The 17,475-nt window shown below is 51.5% G+C and overlaps 1 protein-coding gene across 2 annotated transcripts in view; it reads left to right on the top strand.

Moving 5' to 3' along the window:
- HIP1 (huntingtin interacting protein 1) overlaps nucleotides 1-17,475 on the top strand; it is a 139,805-nt gene that overhangs the window by 98,081 nt on the left and 24,249 nt on the right. For both annotated transcript variants that reach the window (XM_004761643.3, XM_004761644.3), the window contains exons 5-9: nucleotides 6,766-6,846; nucleotides 9,816-9,892; nucleotides 10,254-10,315; nucleotides 13,943-14,083; nucleotides 16,138-16,195. In XM_004761643.3, coding sequence (XP_004761700.1) covers nucleotides 6,766-6,846; nucleotides 9,816-9,892; nucleotides 10,254-10,315; nucleotides 13,943-14,083; nucleotides 16,138-16,195 — 419 coding nt within the window. The remainder of the gene's footprint in view (nucleotides 1-6,765; nucleotides 6,847-9,815; nucleotides 9,893-10,253; nucleotides 10,316-13,942; nucleotides 14,084-16,137; nucleotides 16,196-17,475) is intronic.

The following is a 17,475-nucleotide window of genomic DNA, read 5'->3' as shown; positions in this document are numbered from 1 at the left end:
ATATTGTTGCTTTTCTTCGTGATGGCAGTCTTTGTCTTTTTGCTGCACATTTACCCCATTTACATGCAAGGTATTTTTAGATTTCTGTCTTCCATATCAGTTTATTTTGTTTGCCTCTTCTGTCCTGTTTCTCTCCTCTTCTTGTCTTCTTTCTATCTACTGGTTATTTTTTTCTCCTTCCATTCCTCCCTTAAACGAGTTAGGAGATTGTTTTTAAAACTCTGCTTTTATTTTTTTGCTCTTTTGTACGTTATCCAATAATTACAGAAGGCATGTTTAGTTTATCAAGAGCTAAAATTCATGTCTTTGGCCGTTTCCTCTGTAACGTAAACCTTAGAATATTTTCACTCCGTGCCCTCCCTCCAAACGGGTATGTTATGGTTGTCATGTATTTTAATTTTGGTTTTGTTTTTCTTTTTAGGTTCTCTAAGATAATTTATCTTAATCGTTTTTATTCTGTGCTCCTTCTTTTCATCTGCATTCTAACATCTGGGATCGCTTTTTCTCTGCCTGAATTATTTCCTTTAGTGAGAGCCTCATAGTGACAAATAACCAATTTTACTTGTTTGGGAATGTCTTTATTTCACCCTCCTCTGTGGAAGATGCTCTCCCTGGGTTTAGGATTCTGGAGTAACAGTTATTTTCTCTCAACACAGGGCAGTATTATTCCAGATACCCTTCCACTGACTTCTGGATTCCATTATTTCCATGAAGTTGGCTGTCACACTCACTGTCCCTTCTTCGAAGCAAATCTGCTTTTCCTCTGGTCATTTTTAAGATCTTACTAGGAAGAGGTGCAAATGTATTTGGGATTCTTTAGATTTCTTAAATCTGTGGGGTAATATCTTTTATCAGTTATGAAAAATTCTCTTTTTCTCTTCAACTATCGCTTTTCTCCATTCTGTATTTCCCCCAAGACTTTGGTTATGACGGTCTTTCCTGCTCTATACCCCAGTGCCTTTTTTTTTTTTTTTTAAGATTTTATTTATTTATTTGACAGAGAGAGAGAGATCACAAGTAGGCAGAGAGGCAGGCAGAGAGAGAGCGGGAAGCAGGTTCCCCGCCGAACAGATAGCCTGATGTGAGGCTCGATCCCAGGCCCCTGAGATCATGACCCAAGCTGAAGGCAGAGGCTTAACCCACTGAGCCACCCAGGTGCCCCCCCCCCCTTTTTTAAGCTCTACATACAACACAGGGCTTGGGCTCATGCTCAAGAGATCAAGAGTTTCATGCACCACCAACTCAGCCAGCCAGACGCCCCCTCACCCCATGTCTTTAAACCATGTTTCTTTGTTTTCTACCTGTTTGCCTCTTAACTGCATTCTGGATAATTTCCGCAAATGTAACTTTCAGCTGGGTCTAATCTGTTGTTAAACCTCTTCATAAGATTTATAATTTTAATCTAGCTTTTATTTCTTGGAGGGTTTTTTTTTTTTTTTTTGGCTCCCCAAATCTGCTTGTCATTTTTTTTTTTTAAGATTTTATTTATTTATTTGACACAGAGAGAGAGAGATCACAGGTAGGCAGAGAGGCAGGCAGAGAGAGAGGAGGAAGCAGGCTCCCCGCTGAGCAGAGAGCCCCATTCGGAGCTTGATCCCAGGACCCTGGGATCGTGACCTGAGCTGAAGGCAGAGACTTTAACCCACTGAGCCACCCAGGCGCCCCTGCTTGTCATTTTTTATGATTTCTTGTGTCTTACATGTATTTTGAAACAGCCTCTATTATCTTAGACAAATTAGACATTGATCTCATCTATTATTTCTTATACTTCCATTATCTAAAGCCCTTCAAGAACGTTCCTGCCGTTTGTTGTTTTTGATGAATGTTATTGACACTAAGGAGTTTCTTCTTGTGCTTCTTTTTAACTGTACGTTGTCCATTTTCCCAGGAATCTTATTTGTGGGAACTCTTTCAACTCAGGTTCCTCTAGAGAGAATGGATATTTGAGATCACTCTAAATTCTCAACTTAGGGTTTTGTGAATTCCAGGCAGATCCCCTTGAGTTTTGGCTCCTGGCTCCAATTCCTAAGAGTAGTTTTTCCCTCCCTCTGATCACAGCAGTGTTTTGAGGTCCTCGGGGAGGACTCCTTTGGTGTGGGAGTGCTGGGATCCGTGTTATTTCTAGTTCACCCTTCGTCCTGCTACACCAGGGAAGCAGTCTTTTCCTCTTCCACCAGACTCTTCAAGGTGGGCCCTGTCTCCTATTCACCACCTGGTTCCCGAGGTCCAGAAAAACCCAAATTCAGTTCACCTGGCGTGGCAAAACCCCTGTCCCCGCCAACCCCGTCACCCCGAATTCCACTTACTCCCCTACTACCTGCTTGGACTCAGTCCCTGGCCTGAGGATTCCGTACTTTCTCATTAGTTCAGTAATGCCTTCAAAAAGAAGTTTGAAATATTTTACCCAATATTTTCGTAGTTTTCAATGGGAAGGATCACCCAGATACCTAGCCCGACTTGTTATCCAAACTGGAATTCCTTTAGGCCTTGTTTCCTATGGCGTTGTCTCTTCCATTTGGCTTAGAGTTTCTGGATATTAGATACCTTTTTATTTAATTTTTTTTTTTTTAATTAAGACCTCATTTTAAAAAAATATTTATTTATTTGCGAGAGAATCAGGGAGGGGCAGGGGGAAGGGGAGAGAGCGTCTCCAACAGACTCCTCACTGAACATGAAGCCCAGTGTGGGGCTCGGTCCCAGGACCCCAAGATCAAGACCTGTGCCGAAATTAAGAGTCGGCCACTTAACGGACTGAACCACTCAGATACCTCCTAATTTTTTTTTCTTTTTTTTACAGCAAGTTTTAGGTTCACAGCCTCCAAACACATGTAATGCCCCCCGTTTATGAACATACCCTGCCAACATAGTTCATTTGTTACAAGTGACTCAGCTTCTCTGATAACATCATAATCATCCGAAGTCCGTGGTTTGCATTATAGTTTATGGGGGGTGTTGGTCGTATACTCTGCGGCTTTGGGCAAATGTATCAGGACTTGTACCCACCATGGTGATACCGCACAGAATAGTTCCACTGACTCCAAAGGTCCTCCGTGTTCCACCTGGTCATCCCTCCCGTCTCCCCCAGCCCTTGGCAACCACTGGTCTTTGACGCTCGCCATAGTTCTGTCTTTTCCAAAAGGTCATGGAGTGGGAATCCTAAAGTATGTCACCTTTTCAGACCCACTTCTTTCCCTTAATAACATTCGGTTCAGGTCCCCCCATGTCTTTTCAGGTCGTGATAGCTCGTTTCCCTTAGAGTGCTCAGTAATACTCCATTGTCCAAAGGGACCGCAGGTTACCTACCCATTCCCCAACTAGGAGTATCTTGGTTGCTTCCACGTTTTGTTTTTTTTTTTTAAAGATTTTATTTATTTATTTGACAAAGAGAGAGAGAGAGATCACAAGCAGGGAGAGAGAGAGGGGGGAAGCAGGCTCCCCGCTGAGCAGAGAGCCCGATGCGGGGCTCGATCCCAGGACCCCGGGATCATGACCTGAGCAGAAGGCAGAGACTCAACCCATTGAGCCACCCAGATGCCCCTGCTTCCACGTTTTGGCCATTATAAATAAGGCTGCCATAAACACCCATGAGCTGATTTGGTTTGGATGTTCAACTCCTTTGGGTAAAAACCAAGGAGCGTCATTGCTGAGTTATGTGGCAAAAGTGAGTTTGGTTTTATAAGAAACTGCCAAACCGTCTTCAAAAATGGCTGCAGCATTCTGCATTCTCACCAGGCAATGACCGAGAGGTCCTGTTGCCCACATAGTGGAATTTGGTGTTATCAGTATTCTGGATTTTGGCCATTCTCATAAGTGTGTGCTAATGCCTCCGTGTTGTTTTAATATGTGTTTCCTGGTGACATGTAATGTCGAGCATCTCTCCATTTATTCATTTGCTATCTTCTTTTTTTTTTTTTTTTTTAAGATTTTATTTATTTATTTGACAGAGAGAGAGATCACAAATAGGCAGAGAGACAGAGAGAGAGATGAGGAGAAGCAGGCTCCCTGCCGAGCAGAGAGCCCAATGCGGGACTCGATCCCAGGCCCCTGGGGTCATGACCCGAGCCGAAGGCAGAGGCTTAACCCACTGAGCCACCCAGGCGCCCCTCATTTGCTATCTTCTTTGTATGTCTTCTTTGGAGAGGTGTCTGTGAAGGTCTTCAGCCCATTTTTTAAAAATCAGGTTGTTTGTCTTATTGTTGAGTTTTAAGACTACCTTGTATGTTTCAGATAATAGTCCTTTATCAGGTGTGTCCCAGTCTGTGGGTTCTCATGCTCTCGACGGTGATTTTTCCAGACATTTTGTAATTTTAATGAAGCCCATCTTGATCAGTTATTTCTCTCATGAAGCATGACTCTAATCTATCTCAAAAGTCATTGCCATACCCAAGGTCGTCTGTTACCTCCTATGACTTTCATAGCTTTACGTTTTACACTGAACGATCCGTTCATCTTCTGCCTTTTTTTTTTTTTTAAAGATTTTATTTATTTATTTGACAGACAGAAATCACAAGTAGGCAGAGAGGCAGGCAGAGAGAGGAGGAAGCAGGCTCCCTGCCAAGCAGAGAGCCCGATGCGGGGCTCTATCCCAGGACTCTGGGATCATGACCTGAGCCGAAGGCAGAGGCTTTAACCCACCGAGCCACCCAGGCGCCCCCATCTTCTGCCTTTTGATCCTGGTGCATTTTCGAGTGAGATAAGGTTGTCTTCGATGAGGAGCATAGTTTCGCTTTGTCTGCTCTCTACTACTTTCTAATTTTTCCATGATGAACAAGTACAATGTACAATTACGATTTTTCGTAGAAAACGAATATATTAGGAAATAATCTGATCTCTGGCATTGATACTTTTCAACCTCCTCTGATGACCCCGCTCCCTCTGGTGCCCCTCAAGGTGTGTTTCGGGGGGTGGGGGGTTCCTCTAGTCTAGAGGAGGTAGAAGTCAGAGCGCATGTGGGAACCACAGCTGTTCAGCTCAAGAGTTCTTCGTGCCCCCTCTTTTGTGTGCAGGTAAGAGTCTCAAGCATCACTCTGCTAATTCCAGCGTCTTCCTGGGCACCCAGGATGTGACCGCATGGGCAGATTCCACAGGAAGGCTTGTTTGTCCCCAGCTAGGATCTGTCCCATTCCAGTCCCCATCCCATGTAAAACCCTCTAGCTGCCCTCAGTCGGCTGGAATCCATCTGGAGGAGCTGTTTCCTCTGCTGTACTTAGAGAGAGAGACAGGAGGAAGGAAGCAGCCTGTGACCAGACTGATTACTCTGGGTGGGATACTTAAATTCTTACATCAGAAGCCATGTCTAGAATTCATGCAAAGGAAGTTCTCGTGTTTGTACACAGGATTGTCCTGTAAGAACAGTCATTGAAATATAGCTTATGATAGAAAGCATGCCTACGGCGAAGACGTACAGCGGTAGGGAGTTCATTTGATAAATTACAGTACTCACTCAATAACAGTTTAAATAACACTTATATTTTAAAAAAGAAACAATTATATATATTGTTATATGGAAATATAACAATAAATAACTCAGTAACAATTTAAGTGTCGTTAAAGATATCGCTAAAAATAAAGAAACAAGAACATTTGAGAAGGTAGGGAAAAGAAGTGAAGTATATTAAGTTAAAAAATGGGTTCCATTTTATATTTGAGAATAAAGGTGGAACACAGAGAATTTTTAAGTCAGTGAAACTATTGTGCGTGATACTGTAATGGTAAGTACCGGACGTTATCCGTTTGTTCAAAACCCGTAGGATGTACCACACCGAGAGTGATTCCTGATGTCAGCTTCACTGTGGACAATGATGATGTATCAGGGAAGGTTCGTCAGTTGGGACGAATGTCTTGTTCTGGTGCTGAAGTTGACGAGTTGGGGGCAGGGCATGGTTTTATACACCTGAAAGAAGGGGGTGTATAGGACATCCCCGTACTTTCTGCTCAATCCTGCTGAGAATCTAAAACAGCTCAAAAAAATAACATCTACATGTCAGCATCTACATGACTCAGGCAGAAGAGCATGTGACTTATTTTTTTAAGATTTTATTTGAGCGAGAGTGACCCTGCATGGGGGAGGCGTAGAGGGAGAGAGAAAAGCAGGCTCCCCTCTGAGCAGGGAGCCCGATGCAGGGCTCCACCCCAGGACTCCGGCATCATGACCTGAGCCAAAATCACGAGTCAGATGCTCAACCGACTGAGCCACCCAGGCGCCCCAAGCATGCGACTCTTACTCTCAGGGTTGTGAGTGTGAGCCCCATGTTGGGTGTAGAGATTACATAAATAATAAAACTTCAAAAAAAAAAAGTCTATTGAAATTGAAAAAAAAATTAAATTAAATAACATGTCGTACTCCAGAATGTTTGCCGTGATTCCTCCTGGTGTTTAGATTAAGGGTGACTCGTTTGTATGTGTGTTTGTCTATATATCTTCTAAAATTCTCTGCAATGGCCGTTTGTTTCTTTCAGAAGCAGAAAAAAATATATCGACGACCTGGCGGGGCGCCTGGGTGGCTCAGTGGGTTAAGCCACTGCCTTTGGCTCAGGTCATGATCTCAGGGTCCTGGGATCGAGTCCCGTGTCGGGCTCTCTGCTCAGCAGGGAGCCTGCTTTCTCTCTCTCTCTCTCTCTGCCTGCCTCTCTGCCTACTTGTGATCTCTGTCTGTCAAATAAATAAATAAACTCTTTAAAAAAAAAAGAAAACAGACGACCTGGCTGTCAGTCTCTGCCCCAAATGTTAGTACTGATACCCTGCTTTCTATTCGTTTCCCGAAAGGGCCACCTGAGCGAGGGGTACGGCCAGCTCTGCAGCATCTACCTCAGACTGCTAAGAACGAAGATGGAATATCACACCAAAGTGAGTCTGCTCCCCACGGTTCTGCCCGCTCCTCCCCCATGCCCCTCACCCCCACCCCGGCCACCACCGGGAGCCAAACTCTCACGCCTTTCCAGGAATAGGTTGGCCCAGGACCCCATCACTCAAGGGAGCGTTTATATCCTATCCAGTGAGAGGAAGATGGTAGGACAGCTGCTGCGGGACACGGGGCTGGGATTCTGGTCCACATCTCCCGCACCCTCCTCCCCCTTTGGCAGAGAAGGGCCCCAGCCCGCAGGCTGCCTGAGGAAAATGTTTCAGAAGCATTGCCTTGACTGTTAATAAAAACAGCCCCTTTTAGGTACTGAGTTCCCACCTAGAACCCCACCCTGCTGTGCTAGCCCGTCCTGTTGAAACCGTGCCTAGGAAGGCCGTGTTCCTATAGCCTAAGACCCTGAAACCAGGAGTCTGCTCCAATGTCTTGCCTTGTCACACAGCTCCTCGGTGATGAGGTGGGACTTGAACCCAGGCCCGTAGGGCACGAAAGCCCCTGCTGCTCCATGGGCAGCCTTCCCTCTGCTCGTGTAAGAGCCCAGTGCTGGCCGCAGCCCAGAACTGGGTCAGGTTCTGAAGAGAGAAAGGTGAAGGGACTTTGGCCCGGCCTCCGGGAGTCATATTTGCTTGGGAGACAAGCCAGGCCAGTCCGGTGAGGACCAGAACTGCGAGATGCCCAGGATGGTACAGGAGCTTGTAACAGGGTCCTGCGCCCAGACGCTGGCGACCCTGGCAGGCTTCTTTCCGGCGGGACACCTGAGCCCACCGCCAGGTCAGGGGCTGTGACACCAGCAGCCGTTTGTCATCTCACACCTCCGTGGGTCGGGAGTTCCAGAAGGACTGGGCAGGGCAGTTGAGCGTGCAGGTCCCGCAGGCGGTCCCAGCCCGGTGCTGGCTAGCGCTGGGGCAGCGTGGAACTGGCCTGGCATCTCCCTCCTCGTGAAGTCTCAGTGCGAGTGGGAACTTCCCTGCAGCCTGGCCAGGCTCCCGGGAGGACAAGGTAGAAGTGCGTGGCATTCATGTGACCCAGCCTCGAAGTCACGGAGCGTCCCTTCCACTGCCCTGTATGGGCTGAGGCATCACGGGGGTTCCTGGAGACAAAGGGAGGGGGCAGGGACCACACCACCCAAGGTGAATGTCGAAGTCACATTGTAGACAGCGTGTCGAGCCAGAGAGGCAGCCAGTGCTGGACGTACAGTGTGCAGGTCTGCCCTCTGACCCCACAGTCCGTTCCCCACCCTCCCTCCCTCCCAAGGAATACACCCACACCCCAGACCCCCACATCCTTGACTGCCACCTTGCAAGGGGAGAGGAGGGCAGGGCGGCCGTTCCAGGCAGAGGATCAGCCTCAGACAGAGGGCTTGGCCTAGCACAGTTTGGGGTTCCTGAGGGATGGGCTGCAGACCCACATCAGTGTGAGGAACGGGCTGGTTGGGGGTGGGGGGCTGACCCGGCAGGTGTGTGAGACCCTCCCACTCAGAGTGGAAGACGGTGAGAGCCAGATTAGGACGGTGGTCCTGGGACAGGCAAGAGTGGTGGGGTCTCTCTGAAGACTGGCAGGAGGGTGGGTGGGGGGCAACAGCTACGGAGATGTGGGGCCCATGGGAGGGACCTGGGTGATCAGGAGCCCAGAGAGGCCGAGTGAGGTCACGGGCGCTCTGCATTCTGAGCTCCGGGAGGACAGAGGACAACAGAGGACAGTTGTGTGTGTCTCCTCGTGTCCTGGGTCCTGCCCAGCATCTAGCCTAGAACAGGGACTCAATCAGGACTCCTTGGATGAGGGACGGAATGAACCAGAACCTAGATTGGATTGACTAGCGCACGAGGAGGGCTGATCCTGAGTCCGGAGAGAGAAGCTGGAGGAACGGAAGGACAGCTGGTGGCACGTTCAGAACGGGGAAGGGAGTGGGAAACAGGATGCCGAGGGGTTCCGGGGATGTAAGGAGGAAGGCGCATACCAGGGCGGCGGTGTGGGGGCCAGGCACCCGGTTCGCCGGAAAGGGGAGCCCACAGCTCCCGCAGCAAGGACGGGGAAGGGGCCCTAAGGCTGGAGAACACGATTCAAGGGGACTCGAGCTGTGAGTCCTTCTCAGGGACATTGGCAGCTGGTCCTCGCACAAAGGCCCAGGGTCACCAGGGTTGCCAGCGGTGTGGTGGAAGGACCGGGCCCAAGAAGGGGCACCCGGAACAGGTCTCTGTAATGTCCAGATCGAGCGAGGAGGTTAAATATGGCCAGAGGGGGGCGCCCAAGGAACTGACCGACTCTTGACATTTGGGAGCCGGGGTGGTGAGCCTTGCCCACAGGAGCGGGCGGCCGGAGCCCGGAGCCCGGAGGCGGGCGGAGGAGGATTTCTGTCTTCAGAGCCCAGAGTGGTCTCCGTGGAACTGATTCCTCCCTTGACGCCTGCACCTTTCCGGTTGCCACGAGTTCCATCCACTCCAGGCAGGCCGCGCTGGGGAAAAGATAATGATACCGATGATGATGCGTAATAGTTTTTCCGGACTTTGGGGCCACAAAGCATAATGTTTTCCAACCTCCAGGATTGTTTCATGATGTTTCCCTAACGTCAATATGCAAATGGGTTTGTCTTCCCTGAGCTCCCCGTGGCAGGTGTGGGAAGTGGCCCGAGGACAGAGGGAAGCGTGGGTGAGGGCCGGCGGCTGTCACGCTGGGTCTCGCAGCAGAGCCAGCGAGCGTCTTTAGAAGAATGTTCCAGAACACGACTTGTTAGGGCCGAGCCCTGCCTGGCTCCCAGGTGTGGGACCGAGCCTTTCCCTCTGATGACAGGTAGTGGCTGTTCTCTGCTGGAGCTGGTCAGGGGCTCTGTGGGCACCGACATGGCCCCCGAGAAGGGTATTTGTGCTGCCTGAACAGAGCCGTGAAGCCTGCGGCCGGCTTGCCTGCTGTCAGCCTGAGATGCTCTGTCCTGATGTCATTCCTCTGCCTCCCTTTCCAGAATCCCAGGTTCCCAGGCAACCTTCAGATGAGCGACCGGCAGCTGGATGAGGCCGGAGAGAGCGACGTTAACAACTTGTGAGTGGCTGTGGACCCAGCGGGGAAGCAGGCTCCACGTTGCCCCTCTAGCTGGGGTCACACGGGGCCTGGTGGCAAGGGCAGTGGCTGGGCTGTCAGTGCTTCATCCGGAGGGGGTGTGACCCTTTGCCCTCCCCTCTGCCACCGTCCCTGTGGAAGTCACCCTACATGATCTTCACATGGCCTTAAGACCCACGTGGGTGAGGGCTAAGGTTCGGGCGTGTTGCGGTGGGTGTGTGTGCGCACGTGCACGCGCATGTGCCCTGGGGACAGAGTCAGCGACACAGAGCAGGGCGGAGGGGACTGAGGAGGGGCTGGCCTCAGGCTTTGGAACAGAACCTCTCCCTCCTCTGCCGTCCAGTTTCCAGCTAACAGTGGAGATGTTTGACTACCTGGAGTGTGAACTTAATCTCTTCCAAACTGGTGAGTCTCTCCCTCCCATCTGGCCCAGGCTCTCATGGGAATTGCCTAATTCCAAGCTTTATTCCCGGCTTGGACCAGCCGTCCTAGCCCCCTTCTCCCTCCAAGGTTGGGCCGCACAGGCCAGGAGACGGCAGTGTCCCTACCCTATCCCCCCCCCACCCCCGCCTGTCCTCGTCCCTGGCGTGGGGAGGGGCAGGAGCTCGGTGGGTGCTTCCAGAGTCGGTGATTGCATTCTGAGCGGAACAACCAGGCTGCCCACCCTGCAGGCCTCCCAGAGCCCAGAGGCGGGTCTGACCTCTTTGATAACCTTTGGACGGTGACCCCAGCGCTGGCCGGTGCTCAGTCTGCCACCAAGCTGGGCTGGCACTCGGGTTGGATGGCTGCTAAGGATGGGGGTTGCCGTGTGCCCTTTGGCCGGCAGCCAGGGTCGACCAGCTGGTCGAGTTGAGCTGTTGGCCAAGTCCATGCGAGAGGCCCACGAAGCCCCTTTCCACTAGCAAGGGGAGTTGGGCCACCCTTCCAGTCTCCCTTCGCGGAGGGTTTCGGTGCCCCCCGGCTGTCAGCCCCCAGCCCTTCCCTGACGTGAATCAGGAAGGAAGCAGTCCCGTTCCCTTCTCTCTGGCGTCCTCTCTTCCCACACCTGCCAGCATGGCCCCCCCGTCTCTCCCAGGGAAGAGTAGAGCCCGTTTTCTAAGATTCAAGATGCTCCATGAAAAGTGTCCAGCCAGCGCTGGGCCAGGGCAGCAAACGCCTTCATATTTCAGCCGATCGGTTCAGTGCTGGATGTGGGAGACGATCACCAGAGCCAGTTGGGAACCGTGGTTTGTAGGGAAAGAAGAAGATCCTTGGCCTGCTAGCAACTTCTAGAAGTCTGTTGACTTCTACAAAAGTCGATAGAGAAGTAAAAATGAAACACCAAATAGAATCCCTACCTTAAGGTGTTCCCAGCCGAGTAAGAGAAATGGTATGGATGCATTTTTTTTTTTTTAATTTTTTTAAGTTTGATTTAACTATTGTAGAGCGAGAGCACAAGCAGGAGGGGCAGAGGGAGAGAGAATATCTCCAGCAGATCCCTCGCTCAGCACGGAGCCCAACTTGGGGCTCGACCCTATAGCTCATGCGATCGCGTGACCTGAGCCGAAACCAAGAGTCGAACGCTTAACCGCCTGAGCCACCCAGACGCCCGTACCTGGCTGTTCTTACAGGCGTGGATCACTTGTATCATCATCACTGGATAATGAGCTCCTCCCCAGAATCAGGAACCATGTCCTCCTCATCCATGAATAACTTCCCTCTTCCTCTGTTCGAGCCCGGTGTCTGGTACATAGCAAGTGCTCAGCAAAATTCAGGAATGTGTGCTTCGGATAACAGCAGTGATGAAAAGATAGGGGGCCAGTGCTCATAACCAGTATCAATATCCCACCCAATGCCGTGGGCCTGTCAGGAGTGAATCAGCCACTTTTGCTAGAGTGGAGCTACCCCAAGTCTTGGCACAAACCCCAAGATCGTTAAGTGCTGGTGGCTTTCTTGCCCCTGAGCCAGCGTGGGTTCGGAATCAAGAGCCCTCGACCACTGGTCTCCCCCACTCCCTCTCCTGTCCCCCGGTCCCCACTGTGTGCTGCCGAAACCAAGGCAGCTGGTATGGGAAAAAGTCTCCCCAGCTTCTGAGTCCTAGTCTGTGACCCTGCGAGGTTCCCACCCATCCCCTGAGGTTCCCTTGGTTTTCCGCTTTGGGAAACATGAGCCAGTGACACTTCTTTCCAGCACTTGCGACAGCTCTCCAAGAGTGGTCCCTGGACCAGGAGCATCAGCATCTCCTGAGAACTTGTTAGAAATGCAAAGGCCCAGGTGCCGCCCCAGACCTCCTGCTTCTGAACCTCTGAGGTGTGGCCCAGCCAGCTGTGTTTTAGCAGCGCGCCCCCTCCCGGGCCAGGTCTACACTATCCAGTATGGTCGCCACTGTCCCATCGGTAGCAGTTTAATTAAATTAATTACATCGCATCTATTTAAATAAGTTATAATTAAATAACCTTTAAAAGTCATGTCCTCGGTTGCACTGGCCATGTTTCAGGCACCCGGGAGCCCCATGTGACAGCCACAGTGGGGGGCTCCGGGAGACACTTATGTCTGTCGCTCGGTGTTCCCGGCTGATACTGCTTCGCGCTCAGCTAGGAAATAACAGCGTTCAGCCCTGGCTGCATGTTAAAATCATCTGCGGGGGTTTGATACCTTCCAATGCCCCAGCCCTACCCAAGACCAATTAAAACAGAATGGGAGGAAGGGGAGTTGCAGGCAGACTTTAGAATTTAAGTTTTTCCAGGTGATTCTAATCAGTCTCAAGGCCAACACCGAGAACCCCCTCGGTGTTGTGGGACACGTGTGCTCTGCATGTCCCACAACACTGCCCTTGGATACGTACCAGACCTTTTTTGAGGAACGCACTCTTAGAAGCCCCTGCGTTTTACAGAAAAGCATCTGGAGGCACAGAGAGGTTGAGCAACTTGTCCACGGTCACACTGCTCTAGATGTTACCGGATGCCAAGGGGCATTCCTGGAAAGCGACAGGCAGGCCGGAGGATGGAGCCGTCTGTGATTCCTTGCCAGAGCGGAGCCCAGAGAAGCCAGTGGACTTGAGGATGGCCGCCTTGCGGTGACAGCTGCTTTTAATTTGTGTCAAAAAGAAAAGCTGCCTTTTAATTAGAACTGTTTGGGATTTTTTTTCTTTTTTCTTTTTTTTCAGCTGCCAGAGTAAGCCAGTTAACAGGGATTAGTGCAGTCAGGGAAGGCTGAACACAGCCACTCTGGGCTTTGATCCGGGGCCATCCCGAGCACTGATTTTTCTCGATGCTGCCTGCCGTGGCGTCTCCGCAGGTGGTGGGCGGCCACTACGGGAACAAGTTCAGGTCCGGCCAGTGGTGTGCACACTGAGGGTCCATGGCCAAGCATCTGGCTGCTTGATTTTAGAACAAGGGGTACGGGGTGCCCGGGGGGAGGGGCACACAGTCTGCTGAGCATCCATCTCTTGGTTTGGGCTCTACTTCTGATCTCAGGGTCCTGGGATCAGGCTTTATGCTTTGCGTGGAGTCTGCTTGAGATTCTCCTTCTGCCCCTCCTGCTTGTCCTTTCTCCCTAAAATAAATAAATTCAAAGAAAAGGAAAGGAAAAAAAAAAAAACAAGGGGTCGGGGGCAGATGTGGAAGGGGGTCTGTGGAGCAAGACAGGGAGGGAGCAACGTGCCCCTCTGGAGCTCGAGAGGGTGGAGGGCCGTGCTTCTGCTGACCTGCCCCCCAGGGACCGACGGCAGCCTTTGATCCTGACGGTTCATCCTCGGCGATCCCCCTGGGACTCTTGCACCAGTCCCCTTCTGGTGTCCCAAGACCCTGTGACAAGCCCCTAGGAAGCCAAGGCTGAATTACTCCCTCCTTCGTGTTCTGATCAGTGTTTGCCGTTTTCCCGTGTGATAGCCTTCAGGGGACTCGCCCTGTTCCCTGCCCTGCTGACCTGTCCCCCGGGGCTGTTGTAATGGGTAGCTGCGTCCGATGACCTCGACCCCTGGCTTCTGCCGCTCCGAGAAAGTCACCTGCAGTTTCCCATCCCCTACTGTCCGTGTCGCCTTTTCTTCCCTAGTGTTCAATTCCCTGGACATGTCGCGCTCGGTGTCCGTGACGACAGCCGGGCAGTGCCGCCTCGCCCCGCTGATCCAGGTCATCCTGGACTGCAGCCATCTGTACGATTACACCGTCAAGCTCCTCTTCAAACTCCACTCGTGTGAGTACAGTGGGCCACATCTCCTCCGGAAGGAGGATGACAGCAGAGGCTGTCCCTTCTGGGTCCTTTCTGCCGCGGCTCCCGAAGGCCCTAGAGCTCCCAGCCCCCTTGAGAGTGAAGAGCGGGGCACAAGCTTTGGTGTGCCCATGGAAGCCCCTGGCTCTCCATAGCCGTGTCCTGGGACCGTTTCCCCCCCCCCCACCTCTGGCTTCACCACGTCCCCGTCCGCCCATGTCCCGTATCCCAGGACCCACACGAATGATGATACCAGACCTGACCTGTACCCACGGGGCACATGGGCAGCGGTGTCCAAAGTGTTCAACCACACAGCTTCTCTACGTGTGGACTTTGTGGGGGAATAGAAAATGTGAAACAGCTGCTCTCGTACCTAGGGGGCCGGCCCCTCCCCAGCCACAGAACCCTGGGATGTGTTCGTAGATTCTGTCTGGGAAGCTACTGTAGAACTCTCATACTTTCGCATGCTTCCTGTTCAGGACAGTGCGTGTGGGTCCTCCTCCTGCGGGGTCTGCTGCGGGTGGGTCCAGTAGCTTCGGGGGTCTGCGTGGTGGAACCATCTCCCAGGTGAAGCTGATGTGGGTGGTTTCTGGGTCACACTCAGAGACATTCCCCATGAGGGATATACACATGCAGGAATGTATGGATGATGGAGAACTGAGAAAATCCAAGACCTGACTGCATATTAGCAAGGCGTTACGGCCCTGGCAAAGGCACAGGGATGCATGTTGGAAGGCAGGGACAAGGGATACTCTAGAACCGTGGTCTCAGAGAAGTGGGTCTGATTATCTAGCGGGGGCATGGGAAGCAGCATCACTGGGATTAATCCAGGATCATCTCGGGGAAGGGAGGTTGGAATCGGATGTTTAAGCGATAGGAAGGCTTTGGAGCAAGTGATTGTACCCAGAGGGACAGAGAGTGGACTGAATCCCAAGGGAAGAAAAGCAGTTGTCCTCCCCAATGTATACTTACCTGAAAATAAAGGTTTCATTTTAGAATAGTTTTAGATCTACAGAAAAGTTGTGAAGATCGCTGAGAAAGTGCCCCCATGCCCTGAACCTAGTTTCCTTTATTATTAATATCTTACACGAATATGATGCATTGTTACAACGAATGGACCAATACTGATAAATTATTTCTCAACTGAAGTCCGTACTTCACTCAGATTTCCATGGTGTTTACCTAACGTGCCATCCAGGACACCACATCATACTGACTCGTGTCTCCCTGGCCTCCTCTTGGCTGCTACCGTTTCTCGGACTTGCCCCGTTTTTCACAACTTTGATAGTTCGAGAATTGGTCGCGCTCGTGTAGAATGTCCCCTGATTTAAGTCTGCCCGATGTTTTTGTCATGACTAGGGGTAAGGACTCGAGGGAGAGAGGCCACTGAGATAAAGTGCCATCGTCACCCTCTGTATACTGGGCATTTCGAATTATGTTATACACCTACTTCTTTGTACCAAATAAATGTATCATCTACTCAAAAATTCCTAAAATGTACGTTGAAGGAATAAAACAAGAAATAAAGGGATCACTGAGTTGTGATCTGTCGTTGAGGTACGCAGCGTCACGCATTCTGGGAAGCAGGGACCTCAGAGAGCCCGCCCCGTAGGGGAGGAGGCTGGTCTAAGAGTCCTCTTGCCATTGGTTGTGACCAAGTGAGCACCGGGTGGGGACCGACCCAGTACACGTACATCTGGGAGAGCCATCCCTTGTGCCACCTGCTGGGGGTCTGTCCTGCTGTTTGGCATCTTCCATGGGGCACAGCTTCCAGCCCGCTGTACCCAGAATGGGTCATGCTCTGGGGACAAATGGACAGATGTGGAGGATAAAGCACTCTTGGACTCACCACTGCCCCTTCTGGGCCCCTTTGGTCACCAGTCCCTGTCCCTGGGGCAGCTCGAGGCCAGGAATGGCCGCACCCCCTGTGGGGCTGGCCGCAAGCCCCGGCATGGATGGTCTTCTCCCTCCGGAGCTCCGCGTGGCTTACCTTCTCACCCTTCCCAATTCCCTCCTCACCCTTTCCCAATTTCTTCCAGGTCTCCCAGCCGACACCCTGCAAGGCCACCGGGACCGCTTCATGGAGCAATTCACCAAGTAAGTGGCTTGAGGGAGAGAATCAAAGGCTGTGAACACCCAGATCTGTGTGCCTGGCTGGCTGAGCCTTGCCTCTGAATTCCAGTCTCACGCTCCCGATGATCTGTCTCCAACTGAGCACTGGGTTTTCCTCCCCCGGACTTTTTCTCCCAGTTGTGTCGTCGATTGACCGTCCAGCTCTTGGTTTTGGGTGATGATGGGGCTGTGGGATGGAGCCCCTCGGTGGGCTCAGCGCTCGGCAGGGAGTCTGCTTGAGAGTCTCTCTCCCTCTCCCGCTCCCGCTCATGAGCTCACTGTCTCTCTCTAAAAATCAGTACATAAACAAAAAAAAAACCACAAGATTTTTTCTCCCTGGCCTTTCCTCTCTCAGTAAATGCTACCACGTGCGTTGAGGCCAGCGATCTGGAACTGTCTTCCCCACTCACGTCCAGTCCACTGGCACATGTTCTGCTCGTTTATCTTGGTTCTGATCATAGCTGGCGTCTCTTGGGCTACCATCGTTTTGTGCCCGGACCCTCCAATATGGCAGACGCCCGGGGCTTCCACTCCTGCCCCCTGAAACCCCGTCCCCCATCCCAGCCGTTAGAACAACCTTGTAAAGACGTCATTCCCTTGGTCAGACGGTGGCTTCCGATCACACTGATAATCAAATCCAAGCTCTTCTCCATGGTCTACAAGGCCCCGCTTGCCGTCTCTGACCTCGTCTTTAGGGCTTAGGGTGTTTCTGCCGCACAGGGGTCCTTTTTCAGTTCCTGGAACGTTCTCAGCTCATTTCTCCGTCAGGGCCTGCCTTAGCGTCTGCGTTCCGTTGCTTCGGCCGGCCCTTCTCCCAGCCTGGTGTGAGACAGAGAACCCAGGTGCCGAGAAGGGCGCTGGGGCTCTCTTTGACCCTCTTGTGTTGCTCTTAACTTTCTTCAGCCCTGACAACAGAGAAAAAGCCAAACCGCCAACCCCCCAAGCTCAGACTTCTCTTGCTGGTTCCCGGGCAGCAGTCAGAGGCCAAGTTCAGGGTTGTGCTAACCTCCCGGTTTGCTTATTCCGTTTGAAAAGCCTTATATGTTTATTCTATAATAAATGACTTATTAAATCCTAGGAGACAGGCCCTGGGGCTGATTTCCTGGAATGGTAAATTCCAGTAGCTTATGAAAGCAATGCAGCCTATTACCGTTGGCTCTAGCCCAGAAACGGGGGTGGGGGGGTGGTCAGGTGATTTTATTTCCTTTCATTTTTTTCTAGCTTATAAAAACCTCTCCCATGAGCGGCTCCCTCACTTTCTTGTT

The sequence above is a fragment of the Mustela putorius genome, unplaced genomic scaffold (genome assembly GCF_011764305.1).
Source record: "Mustela putorius furo isolate JIRA1106 unplaced genomic scaffold, ASM1176430v1.1 tig00000139_pilon_pilon_pilon, whole genome shotgun sequence".
NCBI lineage: Eukaryota > Metazoa > Chordata > Mammalia > Carnivora > Mustelidae > Mustela > Mustela putorius.
Note: the sequence above shows the minus strand (reverse complement) of the source record. Positions and strands in the feature narration are given on the sequence as shown.